The sequence below is a fragment of the Prunus mume genome, linkage group LG8, assembly GCF_029339155.1.
Source record: "Prunus mume cultivar Tortuosa linkage group LG8, ASM2933915v1, whole genome shotgun sequence".
Classification (NCBI taxonomy): Eukaryota; Viridiplantae; Streptophyta; class Magnoliopsida; order Rosales; family Rosaceae; genus Prunus; species Prunus mume.
Genome location: NC_142705.1, coordinates 14,712,475 through 14,733,307, shown reverse-complemented (window position 1 = coordinate 14,733,307; position 20,833 = coordinate 14,712,475). Strand labels below are relative to the sequence as shown.

General features: G+C 35.3%; 1 protein-coding gene and 2 pseudogenes across 3 annotated transcripts; 2 read left to right on the top strand and 1 right to left on the bottom strand.

Moving 5' to 3' along the window:
• Positions 1-2,523: 2,523 nt before the first annotated feature.
• Positions 2,524-4,032, top strand: LOC148914807 (uncharacterized; annotated as a pseudogene).
• A 6,630-nt stretch (positions 4,033-10,662) lies between these two features.
• On the bottom strand, positions 10,663-14,554 carry LOC103342455 (uncharacterized). 3 transcript variants are annotated; one of them, XM_089042146.1, is made up of 4 exons: positions 14,237-14,554; positions 12,772-12,908; positions 11,460-11,611; positions 10,663-11,035 (listed from the first exon to the last, which is right to left on the bottom strand). In XM_089042146.1, the coding sequence occupies exons 1-4, from the start codon at positions 14,418-14,420 to the stop codon at positions 10,990-10,992; spliced, it is 519 nt and encodes a 172-aa protein (XP_088898272.1). In that variant the 5' UTR covers positions 14,421-14,554; the 3' UTR covers positions 10,663-10,989. The 3 variants fall into 3 exon arrangements, with proteins under 3 accessions (XP_088898272.1, XP_088898274.1, XP_088898273.1); XM_089042148.1 differs by having other exon boundaries at positions 11,456-11,611; positions 14,237-14,553; XM_089042147.1 differs by having other exon boundaries at positions 11,472-11,611; positions 14,237-14,552.
• A 3,700-nt stretch (positions 14,555-18,254) lies between these two features.
• Positions 18,255-20,622, top strand: LOC103342454 (uncharacterized; annotated as a pseudogene).
• Positions 20,623-20,833: the final 211 nt, after the last annotated feature.

Genomic DNA, 20,833 nt, shown 5'->3' with positions numbered 1-20,833 from the left:
GGCATCAGTTTAGCATAGGGTGGCAAGATTAGTGTTCATTTTATTGGCACCTGCATCCACATACAAGCATTAAAACATTTAAATAAGAGTAGATATTCCTTGGAGACTAAGTAGGCAAGGAAAGTTATTCATAGTTGTTGCCAAATCTCAGCACTAGAACCGACATACTCCAAGTATAAATAGGCTCCTCTATTGTTGAAAACATTAGATAAAAACCTTGTGTAATATTAGAGGTTGCACATAGGGAGGGAGAGAAAAAGAAAGAGAGAGTGGTAATAATATTGTTGGAAGAGTTAGAGGTCAGAGCTTGTGTTTCTTAACTTAGAGCAAAGGCTTTGGTATCAAGGTAGGGGTTTCTTGGGGGGCCTTTTACAAAGATTGATTTAATTAAATTTCGTGAGCTCTATATTATGGAAATTTTTTTTGATATTGTATAATGTTCTGGATATTGGATGTTTATAAATTGTTAACTATTTGGTTAATGTAGTACTGTTTGATTTACGTTCCTTGTATTGGATATTTACGTACTCTTAACTATTTGAACAATGTGGGCATAATTATATCTGCATTGGTGATATTTTAAATGGCTACATTGTTGTGAAGGGCATAATTATATCATGTCATAGAATTTGACTAAAATTCTGGAGTTGAGAAAATAATGGTGGAAAAGAGGGTAATGGAGAGGATCTTTTGTGTAGTTGAGTCTAACTCTTGGTAGGTACCAGGTCTCAGGGATCCCACAATGCACATGGTTTTTATTAGGTGATTCGGGATTGGCGAAAGGGAGTTAGACAAGATGACTAACAAAAGGGGAATTATGGGACAGTTGAAATGGGTGTTAGTTCATATAAATGGGCATTCGGGACCAAGTGGGACGTGCAAGTCTGCTTGTCCAATTATATGAATTAACGGGATTAGATGAAGAGCATTCATGCATTGTTACTAATAATGTGAAATTTGACTGCTTGATTATTTATCACTTAATTTAATTATATCAATTTATCGTGAAAGGTTTATGTCCCTATTGAGTTGTGGTTTTGCTCATCCCCTAATAGATTTTGCAGGTACCGAACCTGAAATCTGGAGCTTGTGATGATTTTTGGCATGTCTATAGAGTGTATTATAGCTTGTGGATGAATAATGAGCTACTCTTTCAGTGAACTCTCGAGTAGTTCTAACTTGTAAAATAATGTAAAATTTTTACGGTTTCAGATGTTATCGTTTCTGCGTTTCTGCTGAATATTCTATGTGAAATATTTATTTTATTTATTTAAATATTTTCTTCACATTTTAGTTATAGTTTTTATTAAATTCTATAATTAAGGTGTGAATCACGTCTTAACCCAAGGTTTTGTAAATCCGAGGGTTGGGGTGTGACAGGTGTAGGGGTATTTGGGTTGTTTGTGTGATTTTGTAAGGGTTTAGGGTTTATAATGTCATTTTGTAAGGCTTTAATGGCTATGTAAGGGTTAATGGATGTGAAATATAGGAGTGGCAATGTGAGTAATTTTAATGTTTTTTAATTATATTATTATAAAATTAAATATTATATTTTCGTCATTGACTTTATCTAGATTAGGTAAAATGGAGACTTTAGAAAAGATCAAAGGACAGAGAAATTTTTTAAAAGAAGTCAAAATGGACAAAATTACCCTTATTTATTTTTGGATTTCCTAAGGAATCCTATACATTTGCATGTCTTTGGTTTGAAAATTGAGAGATTTTTTTGTCTTTTTTGAAAAGATTTTGGCTTTTTCCGAAAGTGAAAATTTTTTTGTGGCTAAAACCTAAATTTACTAAAAATTTTATATTACCATCAACAGTACATCTTGAAATTCAAGGCAGCTGAAAGACAAAATTTTCTCTAATACCAACAAATAACCTAGAAAATGTTATGTCGCTTCCTCTATGTGGATGGTATTGTTGGCAAGGTGGAAATCTGATTTCTATCTCTGTCTTAGCTTTATCTTATGTCTAGTGTGAGTTTGGTTTAGTTTCTTTTTTGTCATCTTATGTCTCTCATTTTCTCTTAATCATTAACTCTAATGCCTATTAGTGGGTTGAGTTATGAGTTTGTTGTGTTAATGGGCTGGGTTATTGATGCAGAATGCATATTATTAGTTTTCCTACTTCTATTTGGATTAGTTTTCCTATTATTAGTTTTCCTAATTCTTAAAGATTCCTTCTTGTTAAAGGATCTCCTATTAGTTAATTTGCTTTTCTATTTCTTAAAGTTTACTTTTCCTTTTCCTAGACTAAAAAGGGTTTTTGCCTCTATAAATAGAGTTGTTTGTAATCTTTTAAGGCAGACTTGATTAATGATAAATTTCCTTACTTTAAACTCTCTGATTCCTTCCCTTTCCCTTCATCTCTTCAGTCTTTAATTCTTCTCATCGATCCCTTATTTCTTCTATGTTCTATTGCTCAAGTGTTTACTCTAAACCTACAGGTTGTTCTACATCAGAAACTTTGTCTTGGAAAGCATGAAATTGTTCTGCAAGGCTGGCCACGATTTAGGGTGCCATGGAAGATTATTTTGCCTGGTACAACTTGATGGATGCTCATAAACTTCACATTGGTAAGATGACGCTACAGGGAGCTGCTAGACAATATTGGAATTCCGTGGAGAAGCAACTATACCAATTTGGACAACCACATGTGACTCTCTGGGACGAGATGAAATTAATGCTTCACGAACAATATCTTCCCACCTTTTATTGCCATCAATTGTATGACCAATTATGGACCATTTCACAAGAAATTTTAACCGTTACTGAATTTCACGCTCGTTTTATCGAACACAAGATATGTGTGGGGATTCGTGAAGAACCCAACATCACTATGTCTCGCTTTATCCATGGTCTTCGTGATGATATCAAACGTGAAGTCCGGAGGTTCCATCCGCATACTTTGGAAGATGCATATTGCCATGCATTGGAAGCTAAAACTTTTTTGCATCCACAACGTTGATATACAGGGCATTCTGGGCACTCTTCCACTCTTACTCCAAACCGTAGTACTCCTAACTCTAAATATGGCGTTGCCAGTCCACTTGCTCCTACGATACCTGCAATAGAAAAAGGACCAGCCCCATCCACGACTGCTCATATCGAATGCTATCGTTGCCACGCTAAGGGCCACATTGCCTCTCGTTGTCCCTGCAGAACTTTAACCCTTGGTTCTCTCAATGAGGACTCTTATGTGGACGAGTATGTGGAGCCTCTTGAACCTATTTATGATCCAAAACTTGATAATTGTTGTGAGAAGGAGGCGTTTCACCAACTGAGTGTTATGCGTTGTATTTATTCAGCACCTTCATCTCCACCTCCTGATTCATGAAAGCGCACAAGTATCTTTCAAACATATGTCGCTTGCGGTACCAATAGATGCCAACTAGTTATTGATGGGGGAAGTACTCTGAATGTCATCTCTAAAACTGTTGTCGATCGCCTTCACCTTTAGGCCGAGCCACACCTCCATCCTTTTCATGTTGGTTGGGTCAATAAAACCAGATTACCTGTTACTGAAAGATGTCTTGTTCCTCTTCAATTGGGTCCCTGTCATAAGCAGCTTTATTGTGATATCCTACCTATGAGTGTTACACATGTGCTCCTAGGCTGACCTTGGCTTTATGACCACAGTGTGAAAAATTGCGGCAGAGAGAACACCTATACTTTTCAATATGAAGGAAAGAACATAACACTAAAGCCTTCCAATCAAACCATCAAACCAACTAAGGATGTTCAACTAACACTATCAATTAAAGAGAAGGCTTCGGAGCATCGATTGAGTATTTTATCACATGTAGACTTTGCACAAGAACTGCAAGAAACTAGTGTGGTCTTTGCTCTCTTGTTTAAACTAGCATCTGACTACACTCCCACTCCACTTGCCGAACCCATACAACAGCTCCTCACTGAATTCTCTGATGTCATACCTGATGACTTACCAGATGACCTACCTCTAGCAAGAGAGATTCAGCATGTCATTGACCTAGTTTGCAAATTCCTAATCTTCCCCATTATCGTATGAATCCACCTGAGTGAGCGGAATTGAATCAACAAATTCAGGGGTTGCTGGCTAAGGGCTTTATTCGTCATAGCTTAAGTCCTTATGTTGTTCCAGTTCTCGTTACCCCCAAAAAGGATGGCTCCTGGCGAATATGTGTGGATAGTCGCGCCGTAAATAAAATTACAGTTAAGTATCGTTTCCCCATATCGCGACTTGAGGATATGTTGGATGATTTGGTTGGTTCCCAATGGTTTTCTAAGATAGATCTTCGCTATGGCTACCATCAAATCCTTATTTGTGAATGAGATAAGTGGAAAACCGCGTTTAAAACCACAGATGGCTTATATGAGTGGCTTGTAATGCCCTTTGGCATGTCCAATGCACCCAGCACATTCATGAGGGTGATGACTCATGTGTTACGACCTTATATTGGTAAATTTCTGATAGTTTATTTTGATTACATATTGATATACAGCCGCTCCAACATCTTAGGATGATATTCTTTACTTTACGAAAGGAAAAACTGTATGCCAACTTAAAAAAATGTTTGTTTCTTCAACTGCAAGTTTTATTCTTGTGGTTCAATATTTCTGCAGCTGGGATTAGCACAAATCCTGCCAAGGTGAAGGCTATTATTGGTTGGCCAACACCCACGACTTTGATAGAGGCACGCAGCTTTCATGGTCTCGCCTTTTTGTATTGACGATTTATTCCAGGGTTCAGTACTATTATGGCACCAATAACTGATTGTATGAAACAAGTAGCTTTTCTTTAGACCTCTGTGGCTGCCAAGGCCTTTACAATTTTGAAGCAGAAGATGACTCAAGCGCTTTTTCTTTGACATCCTGATTTGACTAAAGTCTTTGAAGTCGCATGTGACGCTTCCGGAGTTGGGATTGGTGGTGTGCTTAGCCAAGAAGGACATCCCGTAGCATACTTTAGTGAGAAACTTAATGAAGCAAAGCAACATTATTCTACTTATGATAAGGAGTTTTATGATGTGGTACAAGCACCTCGGTATTGGCAATATTACCTACTACCAAACGAATTTGTTTTGTATTCAGATCATCAAGCTTTGAAATATCTCCACTCTCAACACACCACCATTAGCAGTCGACATGTTAAGTGGTCCGAATATCTCTAGAATCTTTACATCTGTTTTATGACACCGTCCAGGCATTGACAATAAGGCAGCCGATGCCCTTAGTCGTGTGGCTACTATTTTGTACACAATGACAGTTCAAGTAACCGGGTTTGATCGTATTAAGACTGATTATTCGTCTTGTCCAGATTTTGTAATTATTTTTCATGAAGTTTCCAATGGTAACCGTCGCGAGTATGTAGACTTTATTACAAGGGATGGGTTCTTATTTTGAGGAACACAATTATGTATTCCTCGTACTTCTTCTGTGAATTCCTTGTTTGGGAACTACATGGTGGTGGCCTCGCAGGACATTTTGGCAAAGATAAGACTATTGCCTCGGTGGAAGATTATTTCTATTGGTTATCGTTAAAACGTTATATTGCTCATCTCATCTCCCAATGCCACACATGCCAGCTAGCTAAAGCTCGCAAACGTAACACAAGTTTATATACCTATCTACCAATACCTCATGCCCTATGGAAGGATCTTAGTATGGATTTCCTGCTTGGCTTACCTAAGACTAGTCGCGGCTATGACTCTATCTTTGTCGTAGTTGATCGTTTTTCTAAAATGGCACATTTTCTGCCTTGTGCCAAAAATGCTAATGCTTCTTGTGTGGCCAAGTTATTTTTTAAGGAAGAAGTCCGTTTGCATGGCCTCTCTGTCTCTATTGTTTCTTATCGTGGAAGCCTTTGTGGAAACTTTTCGATACTACTTTGAAGTTTTCTTCTTCTTTCCATCCCCAAACATATGGTCAAACTGAGGTGGTTAATCACAGTCTTGGTGATTTACTCGGCTGTTTAGTTGGTGATGAACCTAGTAATTGGGATCTCTTGTTGCTTGTGGTTGAGTTTGCTTATAACAACTCAGTTAATCGAAGTACCGGTAAGAGTCCTTTTGAGGTTGTTCATGGGTTTTCTCCCCGATCACCTGTTGATTTCATTACTCTTCCTCTATGTCGTTTGCTGAACATATTAGGCAATTGCATGATGACGTCCGTAGGCAGATATCCATGCACATCGACACTTATAAACTGGCAGCCAATGCTCATCGTCATCAATAGGAGTTTTAGGAAGGAGATTTTGTTATGGTGTGGATTTGTCCTGAGCGTTTTCCTAAGCAATCTTTTAAGAAGCTTCATGCTTATTCAATGGGTCCTTATTGTATCATTAAGAAGCTTAGGTCCAATGCTTACTTGATTGAGTTGCCCACATATATGCATATAAGTCCCATTTTCAATGTTTCTGATTTGTCTCCTTATCGATGCACCTTTTCTCCACCTATTTCTATGGATGTTGCTCAAGGTTCCACTCCTCCTATGGTGCCACATATTCCTTCTACTAGTTCTACCCCTACAGATCAGATTGAGGACGTCTTGGATCATGAAGTTGTGGCCTCGTCTACTGGAGGTTTTACCCGTTATCTGGTTCGTTGGGTTGGAAGGCCTACTACTGAGGATACTTGGATTACAGAAGCTGAATTTCGCCAATTGGATTCCACTCTTCTGCAAAGTTATCAAGATGCTCTTCATGATCTTGATTTGGCTGCATCCCATCCTCCCATCATTCATACTTACAAACGTTGTCGTCATCCGTAATCTTGGTTTACTCGCCGGTGTCGAGTTCTTTTTCAATGGGGGAGAATGATGCAAAATGCATATTATTAGTTTTCCTACTTCTACTTGGATTAGTTTTCCTAATTCTTAAACATTCCTTCTTGTTAAAGGATCACTTATTAGTTAATTTGCTTTCCTATTTCTTAAAGTTTACTTTTCCTTTTCCTATACTAAAAAAGGTTTTTGTCTCTATAAATAGAGTTGTTTGTAATCTTTTAAGGCAGACTTGATTAATGATAAATTTCCTTACTTTAAACTCTCTAATTCCTTCCATTTCCCTTCATCTCTTTGATATCTAATTCTTCTCCTCAATCCCTTATTTCTTCTCTGTTCTATTCCTCAAGTGTTTACTCTAAACCTACGAGCTGTTCTACATCAGTTATTTATAAAATGTTTTAAGGTTTTTTTTGTTTTGTTAATGGGTTAGGTTGTTAATGGTTTTATTTATCAAGTTGTTAATAGGCTTTTAGTGTGTTAATGGATTGTACTTAACATTTGTGAAAGTTTTAGTTCAAAATTTTTTGGTTTAAAGCCAAAATTATTTTTATTTATCTATATATATAAAAGCAAAAGGCAGAGAATGGTGAAACATTCAAAATACCAGAAAATGACATTATTTAATAAAAACATTAAGAATTGAAATTATTTATTAAATGAGGATAATATGGTAAATTCACACATTTTCATTTAAAAAATTAAAAATAATAATAAAATAAGATAATGAGTCCTATTTTTATGGACAACACTACCTATTATCTTTTTAATTCTAAAATAAAATATAATATAAAAAAAGATAATGGGTTGTTGTGTTCCTAAAAATAGAATCCATTATTTGATTTTTCTTTTAATTTTAATTTTTTTAATATGAAAAAGTGTGAATTTACCATATTATCCTCATTTAATTAATAATTTCAATTCTTAATGTTTGCATTAACCAATGACATTTTCTAGTATTTTGAATGTTTTACCATTCTTTGCCTTTTACTTTATATATCTATAGATAATGGTAAAACATTCAAAATAGTAGAAAATGTCCTTGGTTAATGCAAACATTAAGAATTGAAATTATTAATTAAATGAGGATAATATGGTAAATTCACATTTTTTTCATATTAAAAACAAAATCAAATAATATGTCCTATTTTTATAGAACAGAAACTTGCCCTTGATTAATGAATTTATTAAGCATTGGAACTTTTTTATTAAATAAGGATAATATAATATAGTAAATTTTTATTTAAAAAAACCCAAAATAAGAACATGGGGTCCTATTTTCATGGGACACAATTTCTCTCTGTTTTTGGACTCTCTCTCTCTCTTTTTTCCTTTTTTTTTTTTTTGGGATTTTCTTTCTTAATTCTTAAATTAAAAACCAATTCACTAGTGTTTGTTAATGAAATTCAATTATACCTTCGCGTTTAGTACGTAAGTTTCCCCCAACCGGCTTTTAAATCCTATATCCACCACTGTTACCCTTCAAGGATTCTTAAGATATCCTTATAGATGTAGGATTAAACCTCTTTACTTTGAATAGATTATGAACTATTGATCCATAAAACCCTAGCACATAAAATAATTTATTGTGGGCCACTGGTAAATATCCTAGTTAAATTCCAAACCCGATTAAGATCCAGTATGGTTAACGTAACTAGGAGACAAAATCCATCTTGACCAACAACAACAACAACAACAACAACAACAAAAGGAGGAGACCAAATCCAAATAAGAAAAAATGGGTATTAAACGAGAAATAACTTCCAACTACACTTACCTTAAAATAATAATAATAATAATAATAATAATAAATAAATAAATAAACCAGAATCATTCATGTATTGGATTGTGGAGGGAGGGCCCGCTTTTACCCCATGTTAGCCTATGTGGGCGTGGCACCGGCATAGGATGTAAAAAAGCTTTCTTGAGACAAGTCTTGCCTCTCCTTCCCCTTCCCTATATTTAAAGTTTTATTTCATTTTTTTAAATTCTTTTCTTTTTCTTTCCGTTTTTTCAACAGTTTATTTTATTTTATTTTATTTTATCCTAAAGATTGTATCATGTCGGCAGGCTGCTGTATTCATGTGGAGTTATGGACAATTTCTCAATTTTTTGTCAATCAGTCAAGAAAAAGAGAATAGGGCAAAAAAGAACCATTATATAATAAAGTAGGGTCGATGATGTAGGCTAGTAGGGACAAACTATTTTCTGGTTTTCGACCATAACAAACTTGAGTTTTAGATGCTACCAACCACACACACCACAATGATCTTTGATTTTCTGCTGAATTCGTGTGAAGGAGGCGTGTGGATGTTTCATAACACATGCTAAGGCGTCGCCAAAAGTCTCCATAGCTCTCCTGCGTTTGTGTAGCTTTATATCAAGGGCACAAGTTGGTACAAAACAGAACTTTTAGTTGGTACTTTCAATTATTATGTACTTTTCATTTTATGATACGTGTTATAACTCGTTCACCTGTTATAACATAAGTGGGCGTATATTAAGCCTCTTAACTCTTACCTATATGATGATGCTTAATCGACCACGTCTTTATTGTTGATGAGTCGAGCGTCCCATATGTTAAATAATCAGGAATCGCCCACATTTGCATGCTATCACTACTTCCATTGTTAAATTTAAACAGAAAAACAGAAAAAACCATAGCGTCTTTCCCTCTCTCACTTTGTCTTCCCTGCCTTATTGATTTCATCCATAATAATATGATCAAGAAGCAATCACGCATGCATTCAGGATGGCTACAAAGCACAACACGCGTGATTATACTAAAGTAAGTATAAAAAATTCAATTCAATCCTCCACTAGACAAAATTTGAGGTCGCATATGTTGAACCGCACAACCAATTGCAGACCACCATTAGAAAAATCGAAACATATCCATAAATTTTTTGACACAAATATGTGCGAAACCCAATCCATATACTTTTTTGTCCGAAAAAAACCAAACCACTATTTAACGGGCTCTACATAGTAAACACAAAAATCAACCCCAAAGTCAACTTATAGATTAGTTTATCAAATTTGAAATTGGGTTTTGACAATGTAGTAAAAAAAAAAGTTTTTTAGGTTTTAGACATAAAAAATTTCACTTTTGGAAAAAAAATTTTTTGACACAAAATGTGCGATCCATATACTTTCAAATCCAACCACTGTCAATGGGCTCTAACCTAGTAAAAAAGAATCGTGACTTATTAGTAATCTCAAAATTTGAACCCCATTACACCTTGACAAATGTCGTAAAAAAACCCCTCCTTTCTAATTTTGGGCCAAAAAAGTAAAACATCCTCCCTCTACATGGGCTTTACACCTTTCCTGCCGGAGAAAGGGGCCACCATATGAGACAGTGAAAAGATGGACTTATCATCAAAATCAGAATCTTCATGCGCACAAGGAGGACCCACTTTTACACTGTTTTTGGAGTCTACGTGGGCGTGACATAAGATGGAAAATGCTTTCTTGATATGATATGCACGAACTGACCCTATAACATCTTGGACAGGAGAAGGCTAATTTCGATTGGAAAAGAGATGGGCAAAGTTTGGATTTTTGCAAGATATTTGTTGATTGCATATGGAGAGAAGAGGAACAACAACAAAAGACCAAGATAAATATGTGAAATTAAAAAAATGGTTAGATTTGAAAACTGAAGATGAAGAGGACCCTCACTCTGAATCATACGAAATTCATAACAATATACACTCAAAATCAGGCACACAAATTTTCAGCCCTGCTTACAGTAAAACTTCCTTTACTAAGATTTCCCTTCTTTGCTTGTTTTGTTTGAAATAGAACCGGGCCGGGTATAATCCAGTTGTAAAAAAAAACCGACAGTAAATGAAGAATAGAGTTCAAACTCAACTATGACATCTGCTAGACCTAATTGCAAAGGAAACAGAGCATTATAACTCCAACAGCAACATTGCATTTGCTAAGCAATTTGCATAAACTTCAACGATCAGTTAAAAGCGCAGATCGAAACGAAAGAAACTACAACAAGGGTTGTTAAGGATATACCATCTCAACGTTTACACATGTAATTAGTGAAATGTATGTACTGCAAATTCCATTCTTGCCTACATCTTTTGAAAGTTAGAATGCCCCTGCCTGACGTCAGTGACATGCACCTTGTAATAAAAGCAATATTACAATTGTGTCACTACTCACTAGCACAAGTATAATGGTGTTGCTGAGGGAAGCAGAACCCAAATCAGTATTTCATCCTTGGACTTCTGGAGCGGTTCAATTGTGGTGATCTACACAGAAGAGGGAAGGAGCTATCAATTATTATAAGAATAGCTAAATCCGGCTGCTTAAACAATTGCATCCTAAGAGATTAGTATACGCAGAAAATCTAAACCAATTTGATGGACTGAATATGCATATAAAGCATTTATGCATATAACCACAATTGCTAGGCATGCCACAAGGGGGTTTTATAACTAGTGAATTTTAAATCATAAAACGAAAAAAGGAAAAAAAAAAAGTAAGACTTTCTTTGCACAAATATATATGATGTATTTACCTTCACTCGAAAGAGCAGATGGAGGAATTTACGTGAGCATATCAATAGAAGGTAAATAAAGGGCATGGTAAATTATTCCCATGGCATACAAAATAATCAAGAAGTAAAGGACAGCAAAAATCAGGGATGCGAATGACATAACGCAAAGTACCTACAAGCAAACGGACCTTCTTGAATTACTTCCAAAGGGACCAGTCATGAAAGCCGAGTTAACAAGGATGGTCCGACCAAAAAGTTTAGCTCCATTCATTGCTGATATTGCTGCATCAGCTTCCTCAAATGTCTCATATTCAATCAGCGCATTACCCTGAAATCGTTTAGCATTAATAAGCATAAACAGGTATCCTACGTTTTCTCACCCTTTTCTTAAGTAAAGCCCTCTATTGGAGTAAATAAAAAATATATATCCAAGAAATTATATGGTCCCGGCATGCTCTTTTTATTTATTTTGAAGATAACATTTTTTAATCAACAAAATACAGCACAGATTGTGGAGGAGCCCACCTCACCACCTCAAAACGGAAATTACCATAAGTGACACTAATGATGAACAACAAACGAGATTCTGATCAAGAACTACATCTCTGCTGCCTTCCAATCTAAAAATAATGCAGAATAATGTCTTTAAACTCTCTAGAAACTAATGCCCTTAGAGAAGACCGATTTCCGATCCCACCTGACTATAAACCTAAAAACTTTTCTTCATCATGAGTTGGCCGACCAAAGATTAGTTCATAGACCCAAACACTTCCAGTGAATGACAGAGCAGCATCCATGCAGATGAAGCACGAATCAAGTATATAATCCATCCAAAAATTCAGCAATTGGATGCAATGAAAATTAAACCTCAAAAGAATTTCAAATGGAAAAGTGTACGTTTATAAACAGGCAAAAAAAAGTAAGATATGCAAAATGACAGGTCATAGATTTGAAAACGTCGCAAAAGAATAGGCATGTGAAAGGGTCTATATTGTGCCTAAAATTCCTAACCAAACCACAGTACGATGACTTGATGGGATATGAATCATAGGATGTGGGTAGTACCTTACATAACTGACTGAAGGTAGCCATGGTTTATGGTTTCAGATGACCAATATATCCATCGTGATCAACAACAACAATAACTTTTTGATAGGAGCAAAAACATTAACTTGGAAATGGGAATCTCAGCATTTGATTCCCATGATGAACATAAGAATTAAGATCCAACTAAATTTTCATGCACATTGCAAGACCTCAAAGATCCAGATAATTGGATTTGCATTTGCATATTGCAAGACCTTGAACTCCAACACCATTTCACATTTGATGAATCTGAATGTGAAAGAAGATACTTTGAATACCATCTTAAGGCAAGAAAACACTACCTTAAGGCTTCAATCCTATATAATAAAACCATTAGTGCTCAAACAGAAGCATCACCTAGGTTTTGTCCGAAAGCATCAAGATAAAAATAAAAAAACTTACCTTAGCAAATCCAGTGCGACGGTCAAGATTCATATGCAAATTCTTGATTTCCCCATAGTCACCAAATACATTCAAAATATGATCTTCCTGTGCCTCTTCATGTATTCCAGTGATCAATACAATCCATCCTTCAATAGCTGCATGCATAATAACCCAAAAGTCACCCAGAAATAAGTCAACCTTACTAAGTGACAGCAAAAGGACAAACATATTTGTTGAATACCAAGAATAAGAGTTGGACTACACATTGCAGCAAATGAATCATTAAGACCCATAAAAAATTACATTACCACTCCTCTCATTGTAACAATAGAAAGAGACAGATCATGGTACCAAAAAAAAAAAAATTGAAATGTCTCTGTACGAAGACAATTCATCCCACAAGGCTTTCATCATAGTGAGATAGGATGAGACGGAAATTTAAGCTTGATGAAGATCTTTCAAGATAGCATCCAACAACCACAAAAGAATCATTGTAATGTAATGAGCCTAGCTGCATAATCTGGTGAAGAGCACCAGATTGTTTGACAATACCATCAACAAACCCAAGTTTGGTTTTTACTGTAAAAGCCATATGCACCGTCATGCTCCTTGGCTGATTGTAATAACCATCAAGAAGAGTAGACAAAAAGAAAAGAACTTATAGAATATAGAGGGATCCCTGTTGGGTCAGTAAGCATTCTGTTTTGTGCACCCTATCTTTTCGAATCACAAGGAGCCACTTTTTTTCATTTAGAGTTTCATAACAACCTTAGACCATAATCGTATGGAACAAAGTGGTAGTTCTGGTCTCCTTGGAACTTAACTTCTGGTCTTTTCTTCCACTTGCTTACCAGAAAAGAAAATCGTTCAAAAAGTTCTAAATATTCAGTCTTGTTACTATCATATCTCGCTGACCAAATAGAGAGCCTTGTCCCTTAGCCCTAAACCCAAAACCCGAAACCAATTAGTATTAAACTGAAAATCATATTAAATCTCAGAAACAGCCAGGTGTAGTTTCTTGGATCCAAAATAAGGAAATGTCATTTCATTTTCATTCATCTTTCTCTGCAACCAAACAAAGAAGTCCACAAAACATTACAAATCAAAAAGAAAATTATGCGGAAATAAAAAATAAAAAGGCCTAGAAGAAGTTATAAAACACGTAAATAGCCCTAATAATCATTTTGTTAAGCCTAAAACAAAATAAATAATAATTACAAGCACAAAAATTAAGAATTAATATCCAATCAAACGAAGCCTAACAACTAAATCAGTCTCGCTCTACAGTTATTTCCCTAACTTCAATCCGGGACCAAAACAGTGACATTTGGAATTATTCACAACTAAATTCCCGTTATCGAGCATTTTCCGAGCAACCAAACAGAAAATCGAGCATCAAAGAAAAAAATGCCGAATCCGAAGGAAATGACAAATAGAGCAATGCGAGAGAGAGAGAGAGAGAGAGAGAGAGAGAGGAACTGACAACGTTGAGGAGCGTAGCCTTGAGAAGGGGGCTCATTCGCATCGAGGAAAAATGGATTGTTTGGGTGGTCTAGGGTTTTGGATTGTGATCTGAGACGTCCTCTTTCTCCTCTGCCTATGGTTCTCCTAGGCATGGGCTCAACGACTGCGTCCTCCATTGAAAAGTCGTCGTCGTGGCCTTCCATAGCTTTCGATCTCTCTCGCTCGCTCTCACTGGTCACTACCGAGAACCAAATGCTTTTTGGTGCAATTAATTAGGACTGAGTACGGTGCTTTCTTTTTTACTTTGCGGGTTCCCGCCAGTTCCCTCCAGTCTCTGTTTGTCAAGCGAACGAGTACATACATTAGTTGCAAGCAACCCGAATAATGCTACGTCACTAGCGAGTATTGAAACACTTGTCATAGCGGTATTGGCTAATAACAACAAAATACTGTTATTTTCATTTAATAAAAGTCTTTCGCCGGAGTGAATGATGCAATTTTCTCTGAACAAATAAAACGCTCTTCTTCTGTTTTTTAATACAAGCGACAGTCTAAACTATAAAAACGATGAAATTTGCTCATACACATACTACCAAGGTAGGGGTGGGCACGATGCAGATGCGGTATTGAGCCTGCACGCCACCGATATCGGAAATTTGAATCGGTATGACAGTGCGGTATTAGGGTTTGCCAAAATTGGTACTGCATCATACCGTAAATCGGTATCGATGTACGGTATCGGTACCATTTCGGTACCAAAATGATACAACTAAAAAATGAACTAATTCAATATTCAACACCAAAATAAGTGATGTCTAAGTTACAAATTCAAAGATTCAACATATTCAATATCCATCAACATATTCAATATCCAAATCAACCAAATCAATATTTATTCATCAACATATTCATCAAATCCAAATGGTTAAAACTCATGCATTATGGCTTACAAACCAAAAACTTATGCCTTATGGCTTACAAAAATACAAACACAATCCAAACATAAATGACAAAAGCGTTTGAGAAATTGAAAGGCAAGCGAGAGACAGAGAGCGAGAGAATGAAAAAAAATTATATTTCAATAGAGTACTATTCGGTACGGTACGGTATTGATCGGTATCAAAATCTTGATACCGCTACCATACCATACTCGATTGGTACGGTACGGTACGGTACCAAATATCTATTGGTACCAAATGAAACGGTATAAAATCGGTACGGTACGGTGCGGTTAGGGTACGGTTTCGGTATTTCGGTTTAAGATGCCCACCCCTATACCAAGGTGCCATGGAAAGTTCGAACATGAGATCATTGGTCTACAAGTCAATATCCTTTTCTACAATGCTAGACTCCGTTGGGAATTAGTTAAGGGTTTTAATCACATGTGTAATACATAATTTTTTTAAAAATTATTTATCTTATGCATCTAATAGATGGCTGAAATTAGAAGTCTTTATCTAATCTTTTACATAAAATTTTAACTTGAGAAGCTCTCGTAAAACAAAAACACTTGGTTAATAAATTTACCACAAAAAAGGTTTGAAAACCTTTTCGATTCCTATGGTTTTGTTTGAAATTGCAATTTGGTTCTTGTTCTTTTTTCTTTTGTAATGAACCTAAGGTTCTTGTCTTTTAATCTATTAATTATGGTCATTTTTGTCTAGTTTGAACATTAATGTGTGCAGTTGCATATGTAGAGACTCGAACACATCGAAGTAGATTAACGTTAAATAAAATTGGCTTGTTAGATATACACACATTGATGAAATTGTTCAAATTCAAAATACATTGACCAAAATAAAACGTCGAGCAAAATACAGGAAAAAAAAACATATTGCTATTTGAGTTCCAAAATGAAGAAAACATAGCCATTTGAATTCCAAAATGACAAAATGCTTTGCTGTTGTTTTTATTCTCTTATAAAATGAGTATCCAGATATAAGTTTCTTTTTCACTTTACCCACCCCCCTACCTACCTACACGCACAAAAACTCAAAACTCTAATGAGAAATGTTCGAATCCAGCAACATGCTAATCTTATCTAGCAACTTTTATTTAGTAAATTTTATCTTTTTAAACAAAGTTTTAAATTATATATATATATATATAACTAAAGGTTAATTTCGATTTAGTACCTAGAACCTTAAGGCATGTTTGCTCATGCACTCTCAATTTTGACAATTACATACCTTAAACTTTTTAATTTTTTGCAATTTGGTTCTAGCATTAATTTCACTGTCAAAATTTCAGTTAATTGTTTGCATGACAGGCCTGGGTCTCACCTATTCGTTTATTCGATGTCAGTTCAAGAGTGTCTCCACGCCCATAAAGAACACATTACATGCATTCATACCAAACCATTTTTGAACAAAATACCCAAAAATACCATTCAACTGACATTGAAGGAAGTGAATAAGTGGGACCTAGGCTTGCCACACAAGCAATTAACGGAAATTTTGACAATGAAGTTAACGCCAGAACCATATTGCAAAAAATTGAAAAGCTTAAGGTATATAATCGTTAAAATTGAGAGTGCATGAGCAAATATACCTTAAGGATAAGAGTTCAGGTACTAATTGAAATTAACCCTAAAACTAAACATTACAATTAGAAGATTATTGCTTATACACAAATCTAAGAATTTTAATTTTAATTTTAAGGTTACAGTTTAGTACCATATAGTTACACCCTTAAGTTAAGACATGTAAGTCTCTATCTTCTCAATTTTAACAATCACATACCTTTGTCTTTTAAATTTGTTATAATGTGGTTTTGCTGTTAGAGTTTGTCAAATCTCTCTGTTAGTTGTCTACGTGGCACTATGGGTCCCACATTTTTCAAAATTTAAAATGTAAAATTGATTAAAATATTAAAAACCAAAAAAATTTATTTTAAAAAAAATCTCTCTCTATATATATATATCAAGCTCCAACACCCAACCCTCAAACCTATACCACAGCCACCCTCCAACACAGAGCAACCACCCAGCGCCCCCTTCCCTATGACCACCACCTTCCAACCCTCAACCAAGGGTGGAGGCAATTGGGGACCAGTGCAGTCACTACCCCCCACTGAAATTTTATTATAAAAAAAGAGTAATGTTAAACTTACCACATTTTTATCTCATATTTCTATACCACATGATGTGGCATGTCCATATTATATGTCACATCAATTAAATCAATAAAGTGTATTTTAATTAAGACAATTAGAAAAACAAATATTAGAATAAATCATAAAAGAAAAGAAAATATTAAATAATTTTAATTGACGTGGTTGTCCACCTCAACTGCTACATAAGATGGTATAGGGATGTGATATACAAATGTGGTAAGAGTAGCATTATTCTAAAAAAAAATAGTACTAGTAGTATTACGAGTCTGAAGCAATATGGATATGGGCCAAATAGGATTTCAGCCAAAAAGTGGCGTAGTCTATTAGATTTTAATTAAATTACCTGCAGCAGTGGCGTGATCTACTAGATTTCAACGTGGGCTAGCCAAATATTCTAAAATTATACACTACCCATTCCTAAAATGATTAGAATTATTAGTATTATTATATATTGCCTTCTTAAATCAATAAACCTAAGCCTTTTTCTCCTTTCGTGGGTTAGAAACACGACCAGACCAGCCAGTTGCTTGTGAGTTTTTTTTTTCTTCTCAAATTCTAATTATATTATCAAGTTTTTTTTTTATTTCTATTGATTTTAATGGGTCTTTCAATTTATGTGTAGATTACCAAAGGGAAAAGGCTTTGGAGATATTTGGTAAATCGCTATTCAATCCAAGTATGTATTTGTCTATCCTTTGTAATTTTTCTTGCGTAGTACGTAATTGTTTATCCCTTTAATGCAATTGTGAACTTGTGTTGGTGAAATTTTAATTTTAATTTATAAATTTCTATATATATGATTATTTATTGGTTTGATTAATATATTGCTTTGAATTGAATGCTCAATTTGCTTCAGTTTATAAGTTTGAGAAGATGTTCATAATTGCTTCGATTTAAATTTAGTTCATACATGTGTTTCAGTTATGGAAAGATTTTTCAAAAGAAAATCAAAGTCTGAGTTAGTGGAGTCGTCACCTGCAAAGAGTCAAAAGAAAAATGAAAGTAGTTCAAAATAAACTACAGAAGTTAACTTGGAAAATCTGTCATTTGATCTCGGATTACGTAATCAAATATTGAGTTACCATCCAAATGTTCGAGACCAAGTTCGAAGAGATTATTTCCAAAAAGGTCCTTGTCAACCTCGAGGGCATAATTTTCCTTACAAAAATTTTGGAGCAAAACGAAGACGATTTAATCCTGGTTGGTTTAGTGAGTTTCCTACTTGGTTGGAGTACATCATAGAAAAAGATGTTGCATTTTGTCTATGTTGTTATCTCTTTAAACCTGATATTGGAGAGCAATCTAGTGGTGAATCTTTTATTGGTGTTGGATTTTTGAATTGGAAGAAAAAAGATAGACTACAAATTCATGTTGGAGGACCAAATAGTGCCTATAATAAAGCTTGGAGAAGTTGTGAGGTCTTATTAAACCAAAGGCAGCATATTGAAACAATTCTCTCAAAACACTCAGAGCAAGATTGAATTGATTATTGAACCCATTTAGGTGCATCAGTTGGTGTTAGTAGGATACTTTTACAACAAGGGCTTCCATTTCGTGGGCATGATGAATTTGAAAATTCAACCAATCAAGGGAATTTTCTTGCATTTTTACGATGGCTATGTCGTTTCAATGATGATATAAAAGTTGTCACGCTAAAAAATGCTCCTGAAAATATGAAGTTGACATCACCTGATATCCAGAAGGACATTTCAAGTGCTATTTCAACTGAAATTATCAATGCAATCATAAGGGATATTGGTGATTCATTATTTGTCATTCTTGTTGATGAATCATGTGACATGTCTTCAAAGGAGCATATGGCAATTGTGCTACATTATGTGGATAAAGGTCAAGTAATTGAACATTTTGTAGGTATTGTGCATGTTATAGATACTAAATCTTCCTCACTCAAGTTAGCCGTTGATCATTTCTTTTCGAGACATAGATTAAGCATCTCTAGATTGTGAGGGCAGGGTTATGACGACGCAAGTAATATGAGAGGTGAGTTTAGTGATCTTAAAACACTCATTCTAAATGAGAATGACTCTGCTTTTTATGTTCATTGTTTTGCTCATCAACTTCAGCTAGCTTTGGTAGCTGTGGCAAAGAAACATTCAGAAATTGCAGATTTATTTACTATGGTTTCTAGTGTGGTGAATGTTGTGGGTGCATCCGCTAAGCGCAGTGATATGCTGAGAGAAAAGCATGCTGATGTAATTTTTGAAGCACTCAATAATAATGAGCTCTTAAGTGGGCAAGGCCTGAATCAAGAAACTAATCTTAAGTGGTCTAGTGATACACGATAGAGCTCTCATTATAATTGTTTAATCAGTTTGGAAAACATGTTCCCGTTTGTGAATAGATGTGCTTAAGATTGTAAGAACAGATGGATCAGGTTACGAACAAAAATTTGAAGCAAAGGTTCTATTGACTTTTATGCAATCATTCAGCTTCATTTTTGGTCTACACTTGATGAAAAGAATTTTAGGAATCACAAACGACTTGTCTCAGGCATTACAAAAGAAAGATCAAGATATTGTGAATGCCATGGACTTGGTCAAAATATGTAAAGGAAGATTGCAAAGTATGCGAGATAATGGTTGGGATTCTTTACTTGATCAAGTTTCTTTCTTTTGTGGCAAGTATCATATTGAAATTCCAAAAATGGATGATATTTTTTCCAGTGGAGGGAGACCAAAACGTAAAGCTTAGCCCATCACAAACTTACATCATTATCGTGTTGATTTATTCGTTGATGTCAATGATATTCAGCTCCGAGAGTTAAATGATCGGTTCAATGAGAAGAATACTGAATTACTTCTTTGTATGGCATGCTTGAGTCCAAGTAATTCATTCTCTGCTTTTGATAAAGCAAAGTTGATGCGACTTGCCCAATTTTATCCAAGTGATTTTTCTGAGCACGACTTCAAATTACTTGAAGAACAACTTGAGAATTACATTTGGGATATGAGCTCTAGCAATGAATTTATAGAATTGAAAGGTATTACTGATCTTAAGCAAAAGATGGTTGAGACAAAAAAAGACCATATCTACCCTTTAGTGTACTTGCTTCTGACACTAGCACTAATCCGACATGTTGCGACCGCAAGTGTAGAGAGAGTATTCTCTGCTATGAATATTATGAAGAATCGGTTATGCAATCGAATGGGGGATTTGTGGATGAATGATTGCTTGGTTGCATATATTGAAAAAGACATTTTTAATAGTGTAGATAACGAGGTTGTTATGCAACGATTTCAAAATATGAAAACTCGTCGAGGACAATTATGATTGTAATGAATAGACAATATAGACAATATGATTTTTGATGTTTTGATGTCTTGTGAGTTCGAAATTTTTATTATTTATATTTTGTGAGAGACCCCCAGACACATGAAATTCAGCCGCCCTTGCCCCTGTAACCCCAACCCTATCCTGAAACATCTCCCCCACCAATTTCCCTTTGTTCTTAAGAGACCACCCTATATAGCCCTCCCCCCTC

Coding starts and splice junctions, on each gene's coding strand:
- LOC103342455 (XM_089042146.1), bottom strand. CDS start 14,420: ATGGAAGGCCACGACGACGACTTTTCAATGGAGGACGCAGTCGTTGAG. Junction 12,909..14,236: donor AGGCTACGCTCCTCAACGTT/GTCAGTTCCTCT, acceptor TTATGCATGCAG/CTATTGAAGGATGGATTGTA. Junction 11,036..11,459: donor TCAAGAAGGTCCGTTTGCTT/GTAGGTACTTTG, acceptor TCTTCTGTGTAG/ATCACCACAATTGAACCGCT.